At 39.7% G+C, this 27,856-nt stretch overlaps 1 protein-coding gene across 1 annotated transcript; it reads right to left on the bottom strand.

Moving 5' to 3' along the window:
• Positions 1 to 48: 48 nt before the first annotated feature.
• pipox (pipecolic acid oxidase) lies at positions 49 to 27,856 on the bottom strand. Its single transcript, XM_086080405.1, has 8 exons — positions 27,667 to 27,856; positions 25,040 to 25,188; positions 18,550 to 18,763; positions 14,776 to 14,958; positions 13,750 to 13,899; positions 12,430 to 12,579; positions 8,921 to 8,996; positions 49 to 5,555 (listed from the first exon to the last, which is right to left on the bottom strand). The coding sequence occupies exons 1-8, from the start codon at positions 27,775 to 27,777 to the stop codon at positions 5,425 to 5,427; spliced, it is 1,164 nt and encodes a 387-aa protein (XP_085936531.1). The 5' UTR covers positions 27,778 to 27,856; the 3' UTR covers positions 49 to 5,424.

Genomic DNA, 27,856 nt, shown 5'->3' with positions numbered 1-27,856 from the left:
ATTAATAAGGGTGAAATCAAATTCAATCATGGTCAACGATGACTTTAATTCTTTCTTAGGTCAGCACTGTCGTATGTTTTGTTCTGTAGAAAAAGTTTTGAGGATCATATAATAAAAATGGCGCTAAAATTGATTTAATTAGATTTATGTCTTCAGTATGTAAATTCACTTTCATACTCTGTCAAGTGTGTTTGAGGCCTATCTGTCAAGTTGCTTCCAATTTTTTTGCTCGTCGTTTATCCGTGCTAAACAGCAAGCAACACCGAAAGCATAATTATGTTGCATTCATGTGTATGAATTCCCTTGTTGGTGATTTAGCTGCAGTGTGTACAGCAGCAGTCCGCAACAACTTCACAGGACATTTGAGGCTTAAAAAAAAAAAAGCCAAGCATCTTGAGAAAAGATAATTGAGGACGGTTGCAGTAGAAACTTTTAGGTGATGTCCTTGTTTTTATTCTCTATGCAGACAACACACGCATTCACGTTATTGAGCCAGATACATGATAGTATCTGGCTGCATCACGAAAGAGCGAACCTAACTTTACTGAATGCACACACTATTTATATATACAGTACATGTGTATGATTTATGCTAGCTTTGAAAAGTTTATTTTCATTATTGAACACATTGACCTCTCGTTATAAAATTTGCCTTACAATTAAATATATTGTAAATAAAGTGTGGTGATTGTTTTACAATGTCTTCAGACGAATTTGTCATTGTTATTTTATTGCTTCTTCTTGACATTTCCGTTTGTCCATTAATATGGTCCTCAAGTCTTTCTTTTGTTCTTTCAATTGTATCCAGACAAAAGCAAAAGTGCAAACCTACCTTAATGTTGCATAATCCCACCTGTATTTAAAGAAATAATCAAAATTGACCCTGAGAAGGTTTTAAGGGAAACAAACGCCACTTTTTTTCTCTCTCTGTGTTACTGCATTTGGCAATCAACCAGTCCATGGTGTACACCGCCTATTGCCCCATGTCGCCAGGGATAGACTCCAGCACACCCGCTGGTGAAGATAAGCAATGGCAGAAGATGGATGGATCGATTTCATCCAGTCATCCAAATATTCACATAAAAGCGTTTTGCTGCTCAACACATTCGCAGCCTCACACCCGTCGACAGGAACGCGCAACCGAGGGTTACAAAGGCGGAAGCGGTCGGTATTTTTTAACAAGTAAAAAAACAAATAAGTGGATAGTAGGGGAAACCAGGGCAAGTAAGTTGTCACATTGCAATTTTCTTCTCCACCAGAGGGCGCAACAAAAGTGGAATATTAGTTTTCTTCGTATAAATGGTCAGGGGTTGTGTACTGTCTGAGAAGAGAATAGCACATTGTGAGCTGAGATGAGTGCCAGTTATTTGTTTTGCACAACCCAAAGTAAAAAAATGCAATTTCATTCAGTGCTGCTTAAAAGTTTGTGAACCTCTTGAGCGATTTGGACTTTCCAATTGTTTCAACCTGATTTTGTTGTTCAATCTGAACCATTACATTTTATATGAAATAACAGGTTTAGGTTTATCAATTCAATGCATTGTTCTTTTTTTTAATCAATTGTGTAGTCAAAACTTAAAGTTTTTGGTCAATTCGTGTAGGTGCAAAAGTAGGTGAACTCTGAACTGCATTCCTTAAAACAAGCAGTCAATTAGGATCAGGTAGGACAAATTGGTAACTAAACTAACCACTGAAATGGACCAATGAAATGAGAGAGGTTTAGAAAGAAATTGTGCATCACTGACTGAAACAGAGACAAAACCACATCACGTTAGTCTTACCCAGGTCAGTCATGCTGAGAGGAAGAGAAATTTCAGGGGACCTCAGGAAGTGGATAGTGACAGCACATCTGTCTGGGGAAAGGTATAAAGTTATCTTTAAAAAAAAAAAAGAGCTTCATCATTCCACTGTGAAGCAGATCATCTGCAAATAGAGAACACTAAAAAATTACTACAATCCTGCCTAGAAGTGGACGACCTTCTAAAATATCAGCAAGAACCACAAGAAAAATGATAATTGAGGTAAAAAGCCAACCCGAACATCACATCAAGGGATTTGCAGACCTCTTTTGCTGCATCTGGGACACGTGCATGCTTCAACAAGCATGAAGAAGAAAAGTCAATCGACAAGGCTTTCATGGAAGGCTTGCTAGGTAGAAGCCTCTGCTCACAAAAAAGATCAAAGCTGCCCATCTCAATTTTCCCACCAGTACCAACTTTCCCACAGAGTACATGGACAAACCTGAAGCTTTTTGGAAGTCCCTTCTGTGGACAGATTAGTCCAAAATTTAACTGTTTGGTCACAACTAAAACAGTCATGTTTGGTGAAAAGTCAACACTGCATACCAGCAAAATAACCTTCTCCCTAGAGTGAAGCATGGATGGTGAGAATGTTAAGTTCTGGGCTGGCTTTTCATCCTCAGGACCTGGAAAACTCCACATAATCCAGGGAATCATAAATTCAAAGGAATATTGTGAAATCCTGGATCATAACCTGCAACCGTCCTTTGTAATGTTACACAGCTTGGTAGACAATGGATCATGCAACATGACAATAATCCAAAGCATTCCAGCAATACAACCAAGGAATGTCTGAAGAACAAGATTCATGTTCTGTATGTGCCTAGTTAAAATCCTGACTTAAATTCCTTCAAAATACTGGCGGGACCTGAAGCGGGCAGTAAATGCTAGACGCCCATCCAATCTCAATTGGCTGCATTTTGCAAGGAAAAGTGGCGAAAATCTCCCAAAGTAGATGTGAAAGACTGGTAAATCACTAAAGAAAGTGTTTGGATGAAGTTCTCATTGCAAAAGGAGGTGCAATGTCCGATTAAGTGAGAGGTTCACATACTTTTGCACCCACAAAATCTGAGTTTTTATTAAATCAACAACTTTTGTTCAAGAATGAATGACAATGTTATCATTCTTTTTGTTCAAGTCCATTATTTTCAATGTCAGTATTGTAGATTGGGGTAAGGTTATTTTAATATTTTATACAAAAAAATCTGACCATGCCAGCATGGTTCACAAACTTTTGAGCAGCACTGTATATTTTATAAAAGGTGTCGTACACATACAAATCCTAGCAGCAAATCTTGTGGACTCGGTTGAGGAGAGATTCATGCCACACTCACTGCTCTGTTTTAAGTTAATTTGAAACTAGAGCAAGTATTAGCCAACATGGTAGTTTGGGGCAACTTGTCTCAGTCATTTTGGGGTTTGTTGTCACATATGCAAAGAATGGGCGAATGAGAAATGCACCTCTGGCAACTCGGTTTACGTATGCCAGAATTGTTCTTCAGATTATAGAGTTTGAAGAGTGAGGAAATGAATTTGCCATGTTCTGTTTCATTGTTTAAAAAAAGATTTTCCAGTTGATGGAACTACAGTATGCTCACATGTTAAGTTTCATGATGAACCATTTATCAATTAACTTAAATGCTTCATTTTGAGAAATTCAATTTAATCTCAAATTTACAGTTGAAGGGAAGCAAAAGGCTGAGAGCTATGCCCTACATGCAAGCAGTTCCCAAGGACGTTAATCTATTTCATAATATTTTATGTTAAAGTTTGTTCAATGACTATGGAAAATTTCAAGATCAATGATGAATGAATTTCTTACCCCATATAGTGTGACAACTTTTAGTTGGGCAACATGTCACATGTTTACTCCCTCTTTTTGATGGCTTATAAATCTGCACTGACACAAAATATGAAAATGACATGAATACAAAAAAATATACCTACGATTTTGGTCTTTCATCTCGTATACATTTTGTTTATATATGATGTATTGATTCCAAGAAATATATAAAAGTGTAAAAAGTGATAGAACTAGCCCCGGTCTCCCCTATGTGCTGCTTTGAAGACCCCCTTTTTCTTTTATCGCTCTGTTCCTTAGACCCCAGTATTAGATTTGGCAGAGGCATCTTTTGTTGAATTACAGTTATATTTCTTTAATGAATAATATAAAGTTTCCTCCTGTAAACATCATTAAGCATATCATTTGTACATGTATTTAAGGCAAGTTAGAAAATGTCTGAAGTCCTCTTGTTTATGTTTAACAAATTAAAACATCATAAATCATGCTGTTTCTACTAAGTACTGACTCAAATAATCTCCAATTTTGATACTGTAAATGTATAGGATCATATGCCAAGAAACGTTTCTTGGGAGGAGCAATATGGCGGACTCGCGGCTTCAAAAGTATTGGCCTGTCCGCTATCCCGTTAGCCTTCCAAATATGGCTGCTGTTTCCCGCTTCCCCCCCCCCGAGCTGCTCAGCTCACGTCTGACCATTGTGTCAAGCAAATGTCTGACAGCTCCTCTAAAAAGTCTCATTCTACTAGGACAAGCAACCATTTTTTCTAAACGTGTCAACTGACTTGAAGCAGGATAATATCCACTCATTCATTTCCACACTGCTTGCAAGGTCACTGGTGCTAGCTGACTGAGTGAGAGGTGGAGTGCACCTGCAACTAGTTGCCAGCCATTGTCATTTGTGACAAATGAGATGCAGTGATTAAAATTTTGCAGACAATATTTAAAATTTAGTTAAAATTAATATAAGTACTTTTCTTTTTTACTTTTGAGAAGGTAGTTACAACTTACGCGTGGAGTATTTTATTAAGCAGGTGCATAAATCAGTATTTAATTTTTTTTTATAGTTACTAATTTGGCCTGTAACATGTCAGAACATTACAGATGCAAAAATGTTGCTCGCTGCTGCATTTACAAAATCAAAGCAGATTTTTGCAAATGTGCAAATTACAAGATTTTGATCATTTTAAATTAAACAAGATATTCAAACCATTAATGGAGTAACAAAATAATTACAAATTACTTTGACTATTGACTAATTGTTTAGCAATCAAATAATTGTTGCACCGCTACACTGAATCGAATAAAAATCCTACTGAATCGAACCAAACCAAATAGTTTCATTTAAAAATCGAACCATCCTTGTATCGGACCTCACCCCATGTATCGAGATGCGTGTCGTCTTGATTGGAGAAACTTACACCCCTAGTAAACATCCCTTTGTACCTGTGAAAAGTGTATTAATTTAAAAATATTTGTTATACCAAGCAGGGCTTGACCAGAGTTGTAGAAGTGGGTCCCCTTCCCCGAGGCTCAGCACCCATGAGAGGGGCCAAAGGGGCCGGGTGACCAAGGAAGGGAACGTGACCAAGGAGGTCAGGAAGTTCCAGCGAGGAATAGACCAGACCTTCTGAGAGGGGTTGCATAGGTCTCACAGATCCAAACAAGTTTTAAGGGTCTGATGAAAACATCTAGGGGAGTCGGTTGATGTGGGTCTGCGAGCTTAACCAAGCTATGATCTCCAACTCCCATGGGAGTGGTTCGTTCAATATAGCAACTGAAACTTTAAATCTTAAGATATCGATGATCTGTTGACAGCACAATTCTATAAAGATGATTTGATGCTGGTCTGGAAGCGGCTGATTCGGAAAGGTGAAAGGTCGTAGGAGGGCACTTCTTCCAGGCTAAGCTCGCACAGCAGCTTCCCAATGACGGGCCCAAACTTGAAGCCATGACCTGCAGAAGAAAATTCAGCAGAATGAGCTAAATCTATCAGTACATACCACCTACACTATTTGCTACACCTTAGCAGTCAAATGTGATGCCACAGCAAGAGCTCAAATTCAACACGACATTGCATTACAGTATAATATTTTAGTGAACTTATTTAAACAAAAGAAGGGAAAGCCTTCTATTTGGATCGTTTGGGATTGTCCAAAAGATGTGCAGTACAGTGCAAAAACTATGGTTACATTTTTGCCCTTTGTAAATGGCTGTATTTTATACAATGAATACATTGGATGATTTTTTTGGGGTATTTCATTCATTCAGAGAACAGATTTGATACATTTTCAGTTAGAATAGTTTTACCTATTCATTTATTTATTCACTTGGATAAGTGAGGTATACCCTATTTGATATGACTGTGTTGATTGTGCTAACAATAATAAGTAATTATCTAACCAACACAACAGTGTGTGCATGTGGCTAGACCCACTTCTTCTGTTCTGGATGTTATACCAACGGAGTGCCCCTATGCTCCGTCCTGGGGCCCATTTGAATGTTGTGCATCTTTGTGCATCAGGGATATGAGTGTATAGAAGGCAAGCCCAAAGGGTGACTTTGTAGTCATAACAACCCCAGAAGTTGATTTAAAGGTCTCATATTATTCAACTTTTCAACATATTAAAATAGTTCTCAAATGTGTAAAAGACATGTCTGCGACATGCATTCGTCAAAATTGACTTTGGATCTAATATTTTTGCTGTCCCTAAATCAGCCAAAAAACGCTCTGTTCAACACAGCCTGTTTTAGGGGTGTGTCACTTTTATGTAAATAGCTGCACCAGGCCACGTCTCGGCCATACCCTTCTCTCTCGAAGGGGCAGTGATTTCAGTCATGGTAGCCATGCGCTAATGTTGTGAATGGAAAGGACTGGCCATGGGAGCAGAAGAAAAGAAAAATACAGACATGTATTTTTACACATTTGAGAACTATTTTAATATGTGGAAAAGTAGCATTTTGTTTTACCATAAGAAAAAGTAGCATACCGTTACTACAGAGACTATGTTGTAGCGTTAGTTTGTGATTGTTTAGGCAATGGTTATTCTGCCGTAACCGGCAAATTTCCCGCGAACGTTATTTTGCCGTGAATTTCTCCGTTTTGCCGTGAATGCTTGTAGACATTTACAAGCGGTTATGAATAACACAAATGTGGACATTTAGGCCACTGCGCAGTTGCAACGTGCAAGCTGTCTCGTCAAGACCACTTAGCGACCGGTTAGCATCACAAAGTCATGTCAACTAGGTGGCCAGTTGCCAGTCACGGCAAATTAACCACCGTGGATTGTATCTTGACAAAACAATACGCAACCGCTTCATATTATCCAACCACCGTCTGCTTTATCATATCTGACCTCTTGTAACCAAACAACCTCCACACGACAAATGTAGCTCCCACATTAGGCACTAAAAATACACCAGTAATATGGTAGAAGGTGCACATCTCTTATTAGAAAGGATAGGAAGGAAGGCTAAATCAAAAATGTTTAACTTACATCTTACCGTTTGCAGTCGTGTCACACTGTTGGGACCGATCCATTATGTTTAAAATGGTTGCAAATCCAGCTCTGAACAGGCTTTCACTAACAAAACAGTCCTTTGAGAAATGATGTTGGTACGCGTCCTTCAAAAATAAAATTAATCCACTGTCTACTCAAAGACTTGGGACGAAGGAAGCAACCACTTTTCCCTCTCCACGTAGCATTTGCGAGCAGAAAAAGAGAAAAAAAAGGCGCAGCCAGCTTCTCGAATTTCAGTGATTGTGACAAACTTTTACCAGAGGTGGTGCCACTAACCCAAGGGGGCTGGGTCGAGTGAACTTCCGTGTCTTTTTGACGTCACTTAGTCACGGAAGTTTACTCTGCCCGTTTGAAGCACACATTTTACAAAGGAGGAGAAAGCTAAAGAAGTTACGGACGTACTTTTTTCATACCTGGTTGGATTGTAGACAGGCCAGGGATGCATATTATTGATAGAAAACCTTTTCATTATTATCATTATTCATAATTATCATACTATGGGACCTTTAAAGCACCTGTGTCAGGCTTTAAAGACAAATTCCTATTGCAAAGATAGGAGAGTGGATGCTATCAATTTCTTTCATTATTATGGATATGTTCTGTGAACTCTTTCACTATCACTCAAAGGGTTTCAAGATACAGGATTTATGCAGTGCTGCATGAGTCATCTGGGAAATTTGTATTCCAATTGTTCTCCAGGAATAATAAAGGGGTAACGTACACTCCACATCAAAGTACAAGACAAAAATTACAAATGAAGATGAATGATTAGAAATTAGAAGAGGGCAGTCCATTAGTTTTGCTTATGATTCTCATTTCTAAGGTAAGATAAAAAAATAAAAAAAATAAACATGGAATTTCACTGAAGCAACCCCCTTCGCTCCTGGCTGTTTTACTGGATTTTGACTGATTTTGCAAGGCCCACAAAATATTGTGTTCTAGTGCTGTAAAAAAAAACATGAAACCTTACCAAGTATAATATAGTATATTATATTATATATAAAGTATATTTCTATCTGACTGATCTCTTATATTCTGATGCCACCTGCTACCATTGCTTTAGGCCACCTTTTCATGTCAGAAGCTGTATCAAAGCCTTCTGTATGCTCTAGCATAAAATAAGAACAAAACAAAAAAACTTATTAATACGTCTTTGTGAGTGAAGGACAAAGTATTAAAAAACATATTTACACATTTTTGTGATTGAATGAGTTCAAAACACAGTGTTTCCCACAGATTTGAAATCAACTGGGGTGGGTGGACTCTGGGCGGCTGGGCGTAATGGTTGGCGGACATACGTGTCTAAAGCGGACGCGACGTCATAAAGCGGGAGCTATGTGTGGAATATGAGTAAATATATGGCCGTACTAATGACATAAACTGTATATTCATATGTAAGGATGTTGAGTAAACAGTAATGTTGGGTGGATTCAACATGGCTACTCGAAGAGAGATAATAGTGAATGACTGAGGTCGTCGTTGCGGTTAAATCTTGATGATTCGTGTGATGATAGACTTCAGGCAGCAAAGAGTGACGTTGCTTGCGAAGAATACGTCACAGCAAATAAACAAATTTGATTGCACGGTTAATTTTGAAATCGCTTTCAACGGCCGAGTGACCCGACCAACTTGTTTTGTTCAAGAAAGTTGATGTGGCTTTCAAGGCTAACTTCTCCCTCACTATCAAAGCTGCAAAATCAGCCAATAGAAGAAGAAAAAAAAGGCTCGGTTATGTTTTGAGGCTACTTTGTTGTATTGTTGTCGTTGTTATATTTCATGTTATGCGGTGCTGTGTTTTACCTGAGAATCCTGCACCAATTACAATATTGCCATATGCAGGGTGGCGGTCCAACACAAAATGACGGTCAGGTGTTAGCTGGAAAAACAGAATATGAAAAGTTAGCAATATCAAGAAACAAAAGAGTATGTTGTATAGAATGTTTTTTTAAGCTAGGAATGGGAGAGTACAGATACTAGGTATTAGTCCCGATACCAGCCTTATTTTAAGGTATTGGTACTCAAGACAGTAGTATCGGCCGCCATTTTATGGACGTTTTATGATCAGGAACTAAGAATTAGAAGAATCGAAAATAGCCATTAAGTTCATGCAATTTGAAGGAAAAATGCTATATTGGGTTATATAGGTTGTTCTTTAAAATGATCTGTCGATTTTGGGAAGGGGGGGGGGTTGATGATTTTAGTGGTATCAGTATTTGGTATCGGCGAGTAATCAAGAGTTGAGTAGTTGTAATTTGTAATTTATTTATATCAAGGACAGTACACATGAATAAACATTTGACTCCCGCCCCCTATTTATTTTTTTAATGCACCACATACACTCACTGACATGCCTGGGAGGCGGGTGGATCGGAGCGTGGGGATATCATTTCCCTCTGCTCCGGTTCACCTGCTCCCAATTTTAATGCACCGCACCACACACACACACACACACACACACACACACACACACACACACACACACACACACACACACACACACACACACACACACACACACACACACACACACACACACACTTGTATATACACTGGGTGGGGTCACATTCAAGGTTTAGGGGTAGAGTTCGCCAGTCGGCGAGCTGGCGGACTCAGTAACAGGGGTTAGCTTTCACTAAGAACGCTGGAGTGACGACCGGGGCCTTTCCCCGCTGGGCCTGTGGTTCGGGGGTGCCGGCCGTCCTCCGGTGCCCCCATCTCCCCTTCTGCCCCCGGTGTTTCGTCCCTCCACGCGGCGAGGGGTGGGGTGGTCGCGGTGCCCTCTCCGCTCCGCTGTCCGGCCCCTCTTCGGCGCCGATGCCTGGGTGCGGGGGGTCCCCGGGGGCTGGGGGGCTGCCGGTTGGTCGGGGTTTCATGCATGCCAGATCCACCACACCAGCATCTATCGAAACTCAGACACAATCTGCTTCTTCCTCAGGTCATTGAATCGGTGGAGGCTGGTGTCTGTGGATCTCACTCTGCTTCGTTTGTCCTTCCTTCCTTCCTTTCCTCAGTCTCTCCTTTGGTCTCTTGAGGTCTCCCTGATTTGTTGGAATTTAGATGTTTCTGGTTGGTGGCCCGGTGGGTGGTGTCTGGTCGGTGCTGGATTTCCTTTGTTTTCTTTGGTCCTTCCTCGGGTCTCCTGACGGCGGTTTTAGGTTTAGGTGAACGGTATGGGATTTTTTTTAATAGGTTTTTGGTGAACTAACTAATACACACACACTCGCACGCACGCACACATGCACATACAAAAAAAAAATGAAAAAAAGAGCAATGATGATGACATTACCGAATGAACAATACTGAGCTCTTTAAAAGAAAAAAAAACAAGAAAAAAAACAAATAAACATTTGAGTAAATATGCCAGAATTAGCCACAAGGCAATTTTTATCTCCAGTCCCGAGACAGATCCTAAGTTTCACCCTATAAAAATAAGTGTAAAATACATACAACAATAGCAACACATTCACTAAAATACTATTGAGCTACAATGTTTACATAACAAAAGCAATACATTTACAGTGGAACTAAAATGTACATTAGAACCACAATGGACCAACAATGAAACAAACACACAAAAACATAAGAACATTCATTGATGTTTAGATTTCTGATGGTGATGGCAGTGAGATTCCACTCAGAAGCAGCTCAAACACAAAAAGCGGCTTGACCAAAAGCACTTTTCCTACAAAAAAAGGGAATTTATAAGTGCTGCATGTCCGCTTCTGCTAGGGTCAGATGTTCAGATGTTATTATTATTGGCTTCTTATCTAGAATTTTTACAGTTCACTCGTAAAAGGTGTCAAAGATGTAACATTAGGTTGAGACCAGATGGGTAAACAGTAGGTGATATGTGAGAGAACTTCTCATGGCGAATGTGTATACTGAGTTTAAATTTAAAGTGGAAGTCAACCTTAAACATTTCTTGACAATAATGCTAAGCTAAATACAAAAAATGGTTAGCTTTTTAATGGCTGCCAGGCATCGGGAGGTTTGTAACTGTTTTTAAAACGTGTTACAACCCTCCCCTTATGGCAAAATTTTGTACTGGTCTCCTTTTTACAACATGCCTAGGCAAAAATAACAAAAACAAACAAACTTCCAAACAAAAGCCCCCAAACCTGATGACAAAGAAGATGCTGACTCCTCAGACAATGAAAATTGAAAAAGAACATTTTGATAACTCACAGCCAAAGGAAGTGTGGATCAAATGTCAGCATTGTACATTTTGGGCCCCAAGTAGCCTGCACCCCAGACATGAACTATATTTGCCACAACTGCCTTTCTAATTAAAAAATAGGCCCCTTCTGTTGTGTATTATGCTATAGGCTGGTTGCTTTCCAATTTTGCACTTAAAAAAGACACACTGTTGAGTGTATGGTTTACTGTACAACAGTTAAACTGTTCAAATGCTTACCCTCTTTAAGACAGCCCCCCCACCCCCCACACACACACACAAACACACAATACATACCAGTTAATACGTTATTTATTATATCTATTTCATGTTATGTATATTTATTTACTAAATTGGATTTATCTTCATTGTACTCATTTTGTACTTTTGATAAATGATATTATTATTAATATTATTATTATTGTAGTCTAACAAATGTATGGTTCCTTCTTTATTATTCATTAAAGTGCTTCCATAAATGAACCTTTTTAAGCATAATAATGTAATTGTTACATCCATCCCCAACTCACCCTGGTACTGGGGCAGGTTGTAACAACATACCACTTTGTATTTAACATTAAATGACATAATCTATGATGGTGCAATAGAAATCCAAGTACGTGTCATTTATAGCAGACAAATGTGCTGATTTAAATGACTGGACTCGGACATGTTGGGAACGATCCGAGACATAGGACTCAATCCATTTGATTGCGTCTGGGGAGAAATTAACCCCTTCAGACCCGTAGATGGTCCCAGTGGACATGACATATTCGTGTGTCTAAACCAATAAAACACATAATTTAGATGATGTCAACACTTTTGGTTTGTGATTGGATCTTACATAACCAATCACAATCACAAGTTGATTTGCATGATGTTCATGTTAAAAATGTTGCATATAAGCTTATAAATTTACAACATGTTACATCCATATTATCCTGGTGTACACTAAAACAACTAAAAACATGAGATAACCCCCCAAAAACATTTGTATGTTGTTGTTATGTGGGAAAAGAGTCAAAATCAGCAAAAATAAATCGACTTGTTACATCCACTCAATGAGTGTTTTATAAAACTTTCTGACTTACATGCTTTACTGATAAAATATTTTTAAAAATATATTGCTACTGACGGTATACATGCAGCTCTCGACCACAGCGGGCTCGGGGATCAGGCCTGGAAAACTGCGGGCGATGTAGCGTCGCAGGATGTCAATATCAGCCCTGTCTGTCTGCTTGTCTCTTTGGTCCGGGTCAGTCTCACTGCCGTTATGGTAGCAAATCTGTGCCACATAATGACAGTCAATTCTATGACACCTATCGTTGTGACTATGATTATTGAACTGCAGTGGCAAAACAGAACAGTAATGGATACCCACCGACCACCAGAGGTGGCAAATCTAGGTCCAGAAAGTAAAAACTCTTCCACAGTTTGGCTTGAGCCCCAGGTGCTAGGTTAGCTAGCAAGCTCCTTAGCTAGCTCCCCGGGCGCTTGTTTACATGCTAAGGAGCTCGCTAGCTAGCTAGCACAAGGGGCTAAAGCCAAACTGTGGCAGGGTTTTTACTTTCTGGACCTGGATTTGCCACCTTTGTCGACCACAATAAAGTGGCCAATGGCACAATCTACAGTATATAGATCCATTACAATTGTAAGAGCTATGTTTAATTTTTCACTTATTAATGTAGCTCAAAGACTACTAAAACGTAACAAACAGCTCTCAGTACGATTCAATACAATTCTGCATCACTGTAAACTACAACAGTATTAAGATATTTTAAAATTAACATTGTCATCAAAATGTGCTATATTGTTTAAATTTTCATAAAAAAGATTATTTGTGCATATGGTCAATAAATGTACGTCACTGCTGGACTGGCACAAAAACAAAACAAAAAATGACACTGGCATTTGGACTCAAGCGCGCCGGCCTGGCCGACCTCTGACCACCCCTACATAGTTCTGCCACTGATATTGGTTCAGTTTGCTATCTATATTAAAAATGTATTAATAGACTAATCCCTCTAAATTGCAGGCCAGTCTCTTGGGGTAAAATGGAGGAAATATAATAATCTTTCCATCGTACTATGGAGGTTTTAATCACTCAGCACTTTGAGTTGCATTTTAATGACGGGAGTCCTATCCCACGCTGCGACTTACCGTAATTTCACCGGTGCAAAATCTAAATTAGTAGATCTGAAGTGGTTGGTACAAATTAATCTATCGCTGAATGTGGTGCGTCCATGTCAATTAGCTCCTGGGAAGCAAGTTAACTTCTTTTTTTTGGTGGGTTTAGATCAGGGAAGTTTCATTTACATTTGTCAACTGAAGGTTTGTGAAGGCCTTTGAAACTCTTCTGTGATTAAGAGCTATACAAATGAGCTTGACTTGACATTTGGCACCTCACCAAGGTCGTCTGGTACATACTGTCTGTTAGTGCTGAGGCATACAGTACCTTCATCAAGCCAGGGTATTCGTTGGATGGCAGGCCATAAATATGGTCTTTAGCCTGTCCTTCAGTTAGCAAGAAGCAGGGAAAGCGTTTCTTCACATGGTATGACTCGGGAATCTTCTCTTTCCAATAGCACACATTGATTTTCACCACCTACAGTAACACAAACAGGACACACAAAATCAGTGGGTAATTTTGTCAACATAGTCAATTGTTTTTGCCACCTTTAATAAATATCTGTGAGGGGCTGCAGATTTTAGTGGATATCAATGACAACGTGTTTATTTACTCTGGTATTGAGCATAGTGAAATGCATAGTGGAAGTATTGAAATTCATATTGCCGTCCGAGGGAATCTTTCAACAGCACAAAGTATGCAACAAACCTTAATATTTTTATTTTAGCTGACACAAACTCAAAATGTGACTTCTTTGCAGCTTGAAAAAGTGTCTCTCTCTGCTTCCTCCATTGCTGTTTATGTATTATGGTATGGACACAAGTCATCAATATGCTGAAAATGTGACATGACGCATACTCAGACGGGAATGTGAAGAGTTTCCCTTTTCTTACGTATTCCATAATGTAAAGCTATTTGTTGAGTGCCTTTACTGAGTATTATGGTGTTGGAATCAGGCGTTATTATTAATTAACTGTTACTTATGTTGAATGCACAATACGTGTGTGTGTGAGGGAGTCACCCGGGCTGAGAAGTATGTGCTGTTTATTTAAGTTTTGCCAATTCTTGATCACTGTTGCAACCTAAAGGCAGTTAAAGGCCTTAGGTGGTGGGAGATGCTACTATTTAAAAATGTAATGTTTTCCTCAAGTAGGCCAACAAAAGTAAATGTATTCTACGAAGTAACGTTAAGTGATATTGTAAAAAGTGATGCGTTAGATTAGTTACTGGAAACGTGCACATTTTGGAGTAACCCGTTATTTAGCAACACATCATCACTGCTTTTACTCACTCTGCAAATCTGGAGGTTCAATGTTACTTTTGGTTTGTTAATCACGTGAAATTTCTTATTACCTGTAGAGGAAGATGTAAGTCAACATGGGCTAACAATTTACTAGTCCAAGGTCCAGCGGCAATCACAAGTCCCTTGGCTTGATAAACACCTGCAGATGTCGACACCGTCACGATTGGGCCAGGCTTGATGTCTGTTACCTTCTCTTGGTCTTTAATTACACCACCTAACTTCTGAAACTGCTCCTGGTAAACAAAAACAAAATAATTCACAAGTTGCCATTAAAGATGTTTTTTTGTTTGGCCTTCCCTTCCCCCCACATACATACATACATACATGCATACATACATACATGCAAACCTACCTATCTATCTATCTATCTATACGCTGCTCCAAAAATACAAAATAATCCAACACTTCGGGGTACGCTCCAACCGCCCATTTTAGCTAAAGATATTACAAAGCTTTCTCCGACAACAACAAAAAAACTCTCAAAAATATATGTTACTTTCATATACTACTTTCGTATATTTACCCATCTCGAAATGGGAGACAGACTTGTCTATAGTCTGGAATCTGACTTTTGGATTCAAGTTTGTGATAACATATTTAAAATGACAAAACACACAAATTTACAACTTATCCAATGTAAAATTATTCATAGAACATACATTACTCAATATATGATGAAGAAAATGGGACTCTCAGACTCCGACATTTGTCTCCAGTGTTTAGAAAACACTACAGACACTTATTTTCATGCTTTATGGTTATGCACTCCGGTTATGTATTTCTGGACTAAAGTCTTAGAAAAACTTTCCGCTATCTTGGACTGTAGGATACCTTTATTTCCAAACTTGTGTTTGCTAGGTGACCTAACAACAACTGACTTACCACGTAAACAATTTCAATCTACACTTGTAGCCCTTACTATCGCGAAAAAACCCCAATTCTTGTTAACTGGAAAAATAAACAAACTCTGAATATCGACCAATGGTCTAACCTCCTCATAAATCACATTTTAATGGAAAAAATATCTGCCTCAAATAAAAACCAAACATCAAAATTTATAGAAACATGGTCTACGTATATAGAATCTTTTAACCTAAATCTGGTTACTTAATTCTGCCTGTTAGCGAGAGCCACCACATTGCTGTTTAATGGTTGTGTTTTTATAGTCAGGAACCCAGTTGCTGCCAGCAGGATCGAGCAGACTACATCAAACGACACCTTACAGTCACCAACTCCTCAAGATTCACTTCCAATGGGCACTAAGGGTTAATATTCAGAATCACTGCATGCCAGTGGGTTAACTCTAGGTGCTGTCCCCCCTGGCTGAGCGTGGGCGGCTCTGCCCCTCTGTTGGCTGCTGGGTGGCGAACCCTATCGCCCCGCCGGGCTGGTCCCATATGCCTGGCCGGGGTCGACGTCTCCCCACTTTGGTGGAGGTTTTCATGCATGCCAGATCCACCACACCAGCATCTATCGAAATTCAAACACAATCTGCTTCTCCCTCTGGTCGTTGAATCGGTGGAGGCTGATATCTGTGGATCTCACTCTGCTTCATCTATCCTTCCTTCCTTTCCTCTGTCTCTCCTTTGGTCTCTTGGGGTCTCCCTGGTTTGTTGGAGTTTAGATGTTTGTGGGGTTGGTGAAAGACTCTGGTTGGTGGCCCGGTGGGTGGTGGGTGGTGTCTGGTCGGTGCTGGATTTCACTTTCCTTTCTTTTCTTTGGTCCTTCCTCGGGTCTCCTGGCAACCTCGCGACTCTAGCTGGATTCTGAAGTATTCGGTTTAGGTGAACGGTATGGGATTTTTAATAGGTTTTAGGTGAACTAATGAGTACACACTCACACGCACGCACATGCACATACACATATACAAAATAAAAATAAAAAAATATTTAAAAAAAGAGAGCAATGATGATGACATGTCAAATCCGTAAAATTACCGAATGAACAATACTGAGCTCTCAAGAGAAAAACAAAACAAAAAAACAATGACCATAAAATTAGGCAGTGAGATGTTCACACACAATGTTCGAGTGGCGAGGAATGTTACACAGCTTGTTATATTAGGCTAGGACTTTCTTTTTGCACATTTCGCTGTCTTAGATTTGAACGAAGGTGTTCTCAGAGTGGGTAGTCGTGTCAAGGTTCCACTATTGACAGCTACGGAGACAGCTCCTTTAACTTGCAATGCCATTACTGTTACACCACGCCTTGTTCCTGCAAGGTCACAAATGACTGTTCTAGCCAAAGTCCAACCCACTATTGGGGTTCCTGATGTTGACACAGACTAAGATGCTGACGATGACTACTGCATAGTTGAACCCAATGTAAATACAGTCACAACCCAAATTGAATTCATTAAGCAGCTACAGCCGGATGTTAACTTACTGGACTCAGCTCTGACTGCTGACCAGAAACAAAAGCTTCAAGCTTTACTTTTGTCCTACAGTGATGTGTTTAGTGCCCATAACCAGGACTATGGACGAACTGACCTAGTTAAGCACAGCATCAGGACTGATGACACACCTCCTATCAAGCAGAGAGCGTACCGAGCCTCCCCAAACGTCAGAGCGGAGATCGACAGGCAAGTCCAGCAGCTCCTCGAACAGGACATCATTGAAGAAAGCTACAGCCCATGGTCTTATCCGGTAGTTTTGGTGCGGAAAAAAGACGGAACCTACTGATTCTGTATTGATTACAGAAAGCTCAATGCAGTCACCATCAAAGACTCCTACCCCCTGCCACGTCCAGCAGAGACGCTTGACGTCTTGTCAGGTTCCTGTTGGTTCAGCACCATGGATCTATCAAGTGGATACTGGCAGGTTGAGCTTGAGCCGCAAGACGGAGAGAAAACTGCATTTACTACTGGGACTGGTCTCTATCAGTTCAACGTCATGCCGATGGGACTGACAAACGCACCTCCAACATTTCAACGACTGATGGACTTAGTTCTTCATGGATTGCATTGGAAAGAGTGCTTGTATCCGGGGGGCGAGCTCTATCGCTCGGCCGTGCTGTTTTCATATGCCCGCCAAGGTCCCTAACTTACCACGTAAACAATTTCAATCTACACTTGTAGCCCTTACTATCGCGACAAAAACAATTCTTGTTAACTGGAAAAATAAACAATGGTCTAACCTCCTCATAAATCACATTTTAATGGAAAAAATATCTGCCTCAAATAAAAACCAAATATCAAAATTTATAGAAACGTGGTCTAGAATCTTTTAACCAAAATCTGGTTACTTAATTCTGCCTGTTAGCGAGAGCCACCACATCGCGATAACTTACATTGCTGTTTCTGTATTTGGCAATTTGTAACTAATGGTTGTGTTTTTATAGTCAGGAACCCAGTTGCTGCCAGCAGGATCGAGCAGAAAACATCAAACGACATCTTACAGTCACCAACTCCTCAAGATTCCCTTCCAATGGGCACTAAGGGTTAATATTCAGAATCACTGCATGCCAGTGGGTTAACTCTATAGGTGCTGTCCCCCCTGGCTGAGCATGGGCGGCTCTGCCCCTCTGTTGGCTGCTGGGTGGTATATACATATACATATACATATACATATACATACATATATATACACATATATACATATACATGCATATATATATACACATATACATGCATATATATATACACATATACATATATATATATACACATCCATATATGTATAAACATACATATACATATACATATATATACATACACATATATATACATACACATATACATACATATATATATATTTACCGTAATGCTTCAAACTGATTATAAACTTTGACTATAGTTATACAAATACAAAGTACTTTTACTGTACCTGTGCAACCTTTAGTGCCCGATCCGCATATAACACTCCAGCAGTGGTGTCCACAAAAGCACCATCTCCATCAGCCAGGATGACATTAGGAATGTGTTGATTGAAGTTGTCAGGGGAAAGAACCACCATAGGAATCTTGTTCTTCTCCACGGTGCTCTTAAAGTCAAGGTAGCTCCGACTGTTCTCTGGTCCCATCACCAGAAGTCCTGTTCGTCTGAAGGGGAAGGTGCAATATAGATTAAGAAGAGACTACAAAGGAACATTTCCGAATGCCAACCAGTGTCAAATTGATTGATAAAAAAACAAACAAACAAAAAATACATGTTAAAAAATATAGAATTTTTTATTATTATTACATATTTTTTCTAGTGTTGTGCCGATACCGATACCAGTATCGGGAGGGCCCCCGATATGTCAGTAAAACACTGGCATGTTTTTCTAACAGCGTGGTATCGGTACGGTATTGGCATCGGCTGATGCGGCACAGCCGGGTATCAGAATCGGTATTAAAAGCCAAAAATATAGAAGGATAACCACTCTTTATAATATGTGCAATACACCATCAATACAAAATATGCAATACTTGTCTCGTGTGCACTTTATGTAGATAGTTGTTTTAGACTGTGTTCTATAATGTGCCTTTTTTAATTCCAATTTTAATTCTGATTATGAACTTGTTTTTGTCATCTGTTCTTTTTATGTATTTATATCTATTATTTTTATCTATTTATATCTATTATTTTTATTATCATAGTTTTAAAATATTTTATTTTTGTCTTTGCACTGAATGGTCTGCACTTTACTGTTTCGTTGCACTTGTTGTAATGACAATAACTGAATCTGAATCTGAAAAGTGGTATCGGAACAACACTCATTTTTTCCACAAACACCCCAAATTATTCAAAAACGCTGATAAATGTTCATTAAACGATAAAAGGGGAAAACTGGAGGGCGGTGGACATTGGCATTGCGAATAAACAAACCTGTGGGTGCCGAACAGCAAATATGCAGGGGTCGACTACTACTTCTAAGTTGTAACATCACCAATCACTTGATGGCAGATATATTTCAGTTGTGCTTACACTGTGTTTTATACTGCCCTATACCACACCTTGAGTAGGCCTAATATTGTTTTGTGGATTTGGACAGTAGCGAGTGGTGACCTTTTATCCCTTTTAGGCTCAAATTAAACTTAATTAACAGGAAAAATCTGATATTTGGGGCAAATTATCATAGTAGGGGTATACAATTCAGATTTGTTTTGTGTGTGAAACCATCACAATGCATTCTGGGATGTTGCAGATTTACAACATTGACCCAGTGTGTTAAAAACGCTGAAGACGGAATATGGTATAAACACTAACTATATTTGCATAGTAGGATAACAACAAAAACTTGGTGAGTAAAAAAAGTGAAAACTTACAATATTAGGAACAAAATTACAATAACTTTTGATCCCCTTGCATCAAACTATAATATAAATAATGCAACACCGACATCTCAAATCCTAATTGAGAAGGCCATGTCTGAATGTCACTTCTTCGAGTGGTAGTCCAAGAAACAATTTTTGTCCTTTGTAAAGCACAAAACTACTTTGCATTTGCATAGTAGCCATTCTTGCTTCGTCCATGTTTATCAGCTTAAATGGGAAAATGATCGAATCAGTCTAGTCCAGGGGTGGGCACACTCAGTAGTGATACTTACATGAAATTGATGCCTAGAAAATCAATTTCAGTGAAGCCGAGAGATTTTGAAAGTGAGAGAGCTTGCCATCTCGTGAGCTACAGGGAAACTGTTTGTTGCTAATACACAATGAAGGTCTGCAGTGGTACTTTTGAGTAGAAAAAGGCAACAACAAAAAAATGAATATGGATTAATTAGAGGATAAGCTAATAGTTGTTTCAAATATGCAACGCCTGCCTGGAGAGGGTTAGAGTGGGCATGCTGGAGTGATATATATATGCGAGCGCCCACCAGGGCACGAGCGGTAAAATTTGGGGGTATTTTTATTATTATTTTTTATATTAAATATTATTTAATTATTATTTTATACCACTGTGTAGGTATAAAATTAAAGCAGAAATATTCAGGACTGACGCATACACTGTAATGTAACCAGCTCCGTGGTGAGTGAAATGACACAATCAGTGTTACGTTCCAAAAACTACCCACGATAATGGAAATCCGCGTAAACAAATTTTTTTCCGTTAATTATATATATTTTTTCGTTTATTATATACGTTTTTTTTTCTCGTTTTGGTATGATTTGTGGTTTATTGTGAATGTTTTTTCATTCATCATATATGTTCTTTTTTTCATTTACAGTCATTTTTCTCCATTAAAAGTATATTTTTTATTTACTTATTATACAGCACAGTATATATTTTTTTGTTTATTCTCAATGCTTATTCGTTCATACTATATAATTGTGGATGCCTGTATGTCCCCGGTAGGACGTAGGGCTGGGGAGATACGGCCGGCCAAAGACTTCCAGAACATCGAGGATTTTCAAAAAATTAATCCCGGTTTTCTTGATGACTACTTCAGGAGTAGGACGACCACTAGAAATTATATTCTTCTTTTCCTCAAAAGTTATCCGGGAAAACGGCACTCATTGTGACTCGGCGATGAACTGAACCACTGACTGTTTACCGCAAAACAAGTCAAATAAGCCAAGTGCATTGTCAGATAAACTGCTTACTGCCAGTTTTTTTACCATTCAAAAGACGCATGTACAGAAACAACCTCTCGGAACGAACAACTTGATTTCTCATTGTGCATGCGTAAAACAAGCTGTCGGACAGAACAAATTACACAGGAATTTAAAACCAAAACAGTATAACTAAGGTATTGTATAATAGAAGACACATGATTTTATTGAAGGGCTTAACCATGCACTGCATTAATAGTTTATTATGACCGCTCGCCACTAGATTTGGAATTATATGTAGTACAAAGTACTTATGTACCTCAATGATTATAAAAAATTAGTGTGAGTTGATTTTTGAAAAAATAATGTACAAAATGAGTTCTTGCACCTAATGTTGGTTTCTTCAGCAGTTTTGTGCCATCCTTGAATGGTAATTTTTATGCAAGTCTTCTTTTTTTCCTTTCGGCTTTTCCCTTCAGGGATTACCACAGCGAATCAGTTGCCTCCATCTAACCCTGTCCTCTGCATCCTCTGCTCTCACACCAAATACCTTCATGTCCTCTTTAACTACATCCATAAACCTACTCTTTGGTCTTCCTCCAAACCTTCTGCCTGGCATTTGGAAACTCAGCATCCTTTTGCCAATATACTCACTATTTCTCCTCTGGACATGTCCAAACCATTTCAGTCTGGCCTCTCTGACTTTATCTCCAAAGCCGCTAACATGTGCTGTCCCTTTGATGTACTCATTCCTGATTCTATCCATCCAGGTCACTCCCAAAGAAAACCTCAGCATCTTCATCTCTGTCACCTCCAGCTCTGCCTCCTGTCTTTTCCTCAGTGGCACTGTCTCCAGACCAAACAACATCGCTGCTCTGAAACCTTTCCTTTCATTTTAGCTGAAACTCTTCTATCACACATCACACCTGACACTTTTCTCCACCCGTTCGAGCCTGCCTGCGCACGCTTCAGCACTTCTTTTCCACACTCTCCATTGCTCTGGACTGTTGATCCTAAATACTTAAACTCCTCCACCTTCTTGGTCTCTTCTCCCTGTAACCTCACTCTTCCACTTGGGCCCCTCTCATTCACACACAGATACTCCGTCTTGCTACGACTAACCTTCATTCCCCTCCTTTCCAGGGCAAACCTCCACGCCTCTAGCTTCTCCTCCACCTGTTCCCTGCTCTCACTACAGATCACAATGTCATCTGCAAACATCATAGTCCATGGAGATTCCTGTCTAACCTCATCTGTCATCCTGTCTATTACCATAGCAAACAAGAAGGGGCTCAGAGCTGATCCCTGATGTAGTCCCACTTCCACTTTGAACTCCTCCGTCACACCTACAGCACACCTCACCACTGTCTTACAGTCCTCACACATGTCCTGCACCACTTGAACATACTTCTCTGCTACTCCAGACTTCCTCATACAAAACTACAGTTCCTCTCTGGGCACCCTGTCGTAAGCTTTCTCCAGATCTGCAAAGACACAATGCAGCTCCTTTTGACCTTCTCTATAGTTCTCTAACAACATCCTCAAAGCAAATACTGCATCTGTGGTATTATTTTTTAATGTTCAACTCTGCCCTTAGTCTAGCTTCAACTACTATTTCCCATAGCTTCATTGTGTGGCTCATTAGTTTTATTCCTCTGTAGTTGCCACAACTCTGCACATCTCCCTTGTTCTTAAAAATGGGCACCAGCACACTTCTCCATTCCTCAGGCATCTTCTCACTATCTAAGATCCTTTTGAACAACCCAGTCAGAAATTCTACTGCTACCTCTCGTAGGTATATCATCAGGACCAAGTGCCTTTACACACTTCATCCTCTTCAATGCCCTTCTCACTTCATCCTTACTAATCTTTGCTACTTCCTGGTCCACAACAGTCACTTATTCGTTCTCTCTCGCATTTTGCTCATTCATCAACTCTTCAAAGTACTCTTTCCATCTTCCCATCACACTACTGGCATCTGTCAACACACTTCCATCCCTATCTTTTATTACCCTAACCTGTTGCACATCCTTCCCATCTCTGTCTCTTTTGCCTTGCCAACCTGTATAGATCAGTCTCTCTCTCCTTACTATCCAACCTAGCATACTAGTCATTGCCCCTTGTTCGGCCTTTGCCACTTCTTTCACCTTACGCTGTATTTCCCTGTACTCCTGTCTACTTTCTTCAGTCCTCTCAGTGTCCCACTTCTTCTTAGCTAACCTCTTTTTCTGGATCCACTCCTGCACCTCCTCATTCCACGACCAAGTCTCCTTATCTCCTTTTCTTCCAGATGACACACCAAGGACTGTCCCACCTGTCTCCCTGATCACATTTGCTGTAGTTGTCCAGTCATCTGGAAGCACCTCCTGATCATCCAGAGCCTGTCTCAACTCCTTCCTGAAAGTCATACAACACTCTTCCTTTTTCAGCTTCCACGATTTTATCCTCTGCTCTGCCTTTGCCGTCTTTGTCTTCTCACCACGAGAGTCATCCTATACACTACCATCCTATGCTGTCTGGCTACCCTCTCACCTACCACTACTTTGCAGTCGCTGATCTCCTTCAGATTACACTCTCTACACAAGCTGTAGTCTACCTGTGTACTCCTACCTCCTACTCCATTTCTCTTCCTATCTACACCATGATAAAATAACTTGAACCCTGCTCCTAAACTTCTAGCTTTGCTCCCTTTCTACCTGGTCTCCTGAACACACAATATGTCCACTTTCTTCCTCTGCATCCTGTCAACCAGCTCTCTACCTTTTCCTGTCATAGTTCCAACATTCAAAGTCCCTACTCTCAGTCCTAGACTCTTGGTGTTCCTCTTCTCTTTTCTCCTACGAACACACATTCTTCCTCTTCTTCTTCGACCAACAGTAGTCAGTTTCCACTGCACAGCACTGATGGCGGTCATTGTTAACCCAGGCCTCGACCGATCCGGTATGGAAGTAATATATTTGATTTGCATGTTTGATTTGGATTTGAGATCCTGGGTGGAGTTTGCACGTTCTCCCCGTGCTTGCGTGGGTTTTCTCCGGGTATTCCGGTTTCCTCCCACATTCCAAAGACATGCATGGCAGGTTAATTGAACCCTCCAAATTGTCCATAGGTGTGATTGTGAGTGTGGATGGTTGTTCGTCTCTGTGTGCCCTGCGATTGGCTGGCAACCAGTTCAAGGTGTACCCCACCTACTGCCCGCGACCCTTGTGAGGACAAGCGGTTGAAAAAATGGATGGATGGATGCTTGATTTGGCCAAAGTTTTTACGTCTGATGCCCTTCCTGACACAACCCTCTGTATTTATCCGGGTTTGGGACCGGCACAAGAAGACACTGGCTTGTGCCCCTTTGCGGCTACATTGTAATTTTTATGCAAGTGCACCGGGGATAAATATAGTATGTGGTTATTTTGTTGTTTGCGTCTAACCCTTTGTTGTTGGGTTAGGATAGTGGATCTTTTGTTGTTGGGTTAGGATAGTGGATCTTTTATGCATTGAAAAATGTATTATCAACAATGATAAATAAAGTTGAGCTTAGTTGAGTTGAGTATGAACCGGTCTGTGGTGGAAACTAGGTTGGTGATCACTGCCCTCGATAACGCACACAAAATCCTCCATGTTCTGTGTATATAAATCAGAGGCTTAAAGGATATTTAAAAAATGAAAACAGATTCCGAAGGCATGGAAGCTGTCAAGTTTGTGATTTAGTGATGCTGGAGGTAATAAGAAATAGATTAATTTAAGACTCCTCGTGGAGTTGCTCTCTGCATACAGAGCACCTTGAGTATGACAAAACTCTTTGTTCAGCCAAAAGCTCTTTTGATTATCCAGTTGCCAGCTTACCTGTACAGTTTGACACCAGCATCCCTCTCCAATTGAGCCCACAGTTCATAGCCCTCGTTCATCATTTGGGTGTAGAAATCTTGCTCGTAAACCTTACGGATTATACGGGTTTGGCCATGAGAGCTCCCTCGGGTGTGAGGTAGAGTAAACTAAAATGGAAAAAAATGACACACACAAAATGTTCAGCATTAATTGAATATGAGTGGGGCATTCACTGTTTTCACCTTTTTTTTAAGTACATAACTCCACATTAGTTCATACATAGTTGTGATGCCTTCAGTGAGAATCTACAATGTAAACAGTCATAAGAATAAAGCAAATGTACTGAATAAGAAAGTGTGTCCAAACTTTTGGCCTGTACTGTACGTACTGTACCCCACATACATTACAGCGGTGATGTTTTTGTTAAAAGTAGAGTCCGATGGATTTCCCTCAAATACAAGTGGTTCCGAAAATGGATGGATAAATGTTGGATGTGTACAAATGAAGTCTCAATCAATGCCTCTGGCTTCTTTTAATGTGTGGTGGTGAGTTTGCCCACGACTACCACTCCCCATGCCTGTATTTTGGACTTTCGTTTTGGCCTGTTCAGGACGTTTCTGGGCGGTAATCAACGTTTTCTCTCTTGGCTGTGCGAACCCCGCTCCTGATTGGTGGACTGGGTTCAAATTCGTTCCTGGTTGGCTACTGCTCTCAGCTTCCTCAAGCACCAGTTTTGAATGTTGTGTAATTGCACTATTAAGATCAGTATGAGGAGAGTGAGCACAAAAGTGGGGGTGAAATCTGTGTCACCACGGTGGGCTGCAGAAAGCCATGTCTCTATCTGGAGTTTTTCTGTTTTTCTTTTTAACTCCACTTTTGAATGATTCGGTGGTACGGATCTTTTGAACAGGTCTTTTAAACGAACCGATTCTAATAATTTAATACACTTAAAAGAACTGTCATTCCCATCACTAGGTGGCACGGCATCTAAGTACTCCAGTGTAATGCGACCCACCCAGCACTAGACGTTTTTTGGATGTTTAATTTTGGCCTAAATCGGGTCCGTTCGTCTTAGACTTGATTTGGACCAAAAATAGACGTTGAAAACTGGGTCATGTTATAGCTCATGAAATGTAGTCCACATTTTGTCCAAAAATGGACGTTGAAAACTGGGTCTTGTTATAACCCATGAAATGTAGTCCAAATTTAGTCCAAAAATGGACGTTGAAAACTGGGTCGTATTACAACCCGTCCAATATGGTGAAAATAAAACCCAAAAATAGTCTTTTAAATTTGGGTTGTATTTAGTCGAATCGAATGTGGTCAAAATTTAGCCCAAAAATTAAGTTGCTTGTCCAATGAGGTCCAGATATACTTCAAAAATTCTTGAAGATTTATCTGATTTAAAGAAGAGGGATAATGGGAAATGGAATTAATTGCTGGGATCATGTGAGAGTAAGGGGTACAGTAGTGCTGGTAGGCTGGAGAGCTCATACAATTTTCCAAATAGCCTCTTTAAAGCCGATCATGACTTGTTGCGTTGTCTCCCACTGCAGGCATTTTTGTATAATTAATTATTATAACATATCAGTCCATGGTATGGTATGCACTGTAATACTTTGAGTGGAACGTTGTTTCCCTCCGGTTTCACTTCGTATGTCATAATGTATTTTATGTATGTATGTATGTATTTATTTATTTATTATTGCATGTATTTATTTATTTATTATTGCATGTATTTATTTAATATTATTAAAAAAAAGTACAATGTGAGTGCGAATGGTAGTCTGTTGTTTGTTTAATATTACTCATGAGGATTTTGGCAGGCAACGTCTTGAAAATGACGTCTTTTCACCTTTCACTTTTCAACCAAAATCAGACGTCTTTTGGACGGACACCAGTGACGTTTTTTTCAAAGTAATTTCAACCAATTTTTGCTGGGTAGGGATTGTGTGGAAATGCTGTAAAGCGGAACTAACAATCTGCACCACAAAATCATGATATTCATCAAAGAAACCCCGTAGCCATGGGAATGAAAGTTACCATTGGCCGCCGCGTAGCTCTGCCCCTGCTGGTATACGTCATTTTTATGAACCAAGCTAAAGAAAGGCAGCTGTTGATTGGTTCAATGTGAGACGCCCTTACTTCACTGGATACAAAAAAAAGGACTATATTTTCACAGTTGAGTCCAAGTGAGTTAAGTGTACATGTAATTGTATTATTTAGAAATGTCCGCATTTGACTCATTAAGATATTACTGATTCATTAGGCTACTTGAAATCAGAATGATGACTAATACTCAGAAAATTGTGCACTAATCTATTGGTTATTATGCTTATATTCATTATTTATTTAAATGTCCTTGTCCAATAGGCACTGTCGACATTATTATTATTATTATTATTATCATCATCATTATTTATTTATTTAGTTATTTATTCAAACACAACTACTAAGTAGGTTTAAAACTTTCCCATGAAAATATAGCACAGCTCCAGTGCAACAGAAATTACCCACGTGCATGTCTAGCCAAAGGACTAAGTAGGCAAAAGTTGTTGCGACTTCACCATTCGGCTAAACAGTGACAGACTTTTTAAAACATTTCCGATATGTGTAATTCCTACAAAACATCATATATGACACACCTGCTCGAGGAGAAGAGTTTTCTTTTTCCTTTTCACTAGCTGGTAAGATGTGAAAGATCCTTGGACGCCAGCACCGATTACGATGTAATCATAAACCACTGCCATCGACATGGTGGAGAAATATATAGCAACACTCACAAATACAAGTTATCTAACTTCTTCAACGCCGCTGGCGGAGCCCTTTAAACAG

The sequence above is a fragment of the Leptonotus elevatus genome, chromosome 7, assembly GCF_054856555.1.
Source record: "Leptonotus elevatus isolate MCC_2025b chromosome 7, RoL_Lele_1.0, whole genome shotgun sequence".
NCBI classification, from domain to species: Eukaryota; Metazoa; Chordata; class Actinopteri; order Syngnathiformes; family Syngnathidae; genus Leptonotus; species Leptonotus elevatus.
The sequence above is the reverse complement of the archived record's forward strand: the minus strand, read 5'-3'. Positions and strand labels throughout refer to the sequence as shown.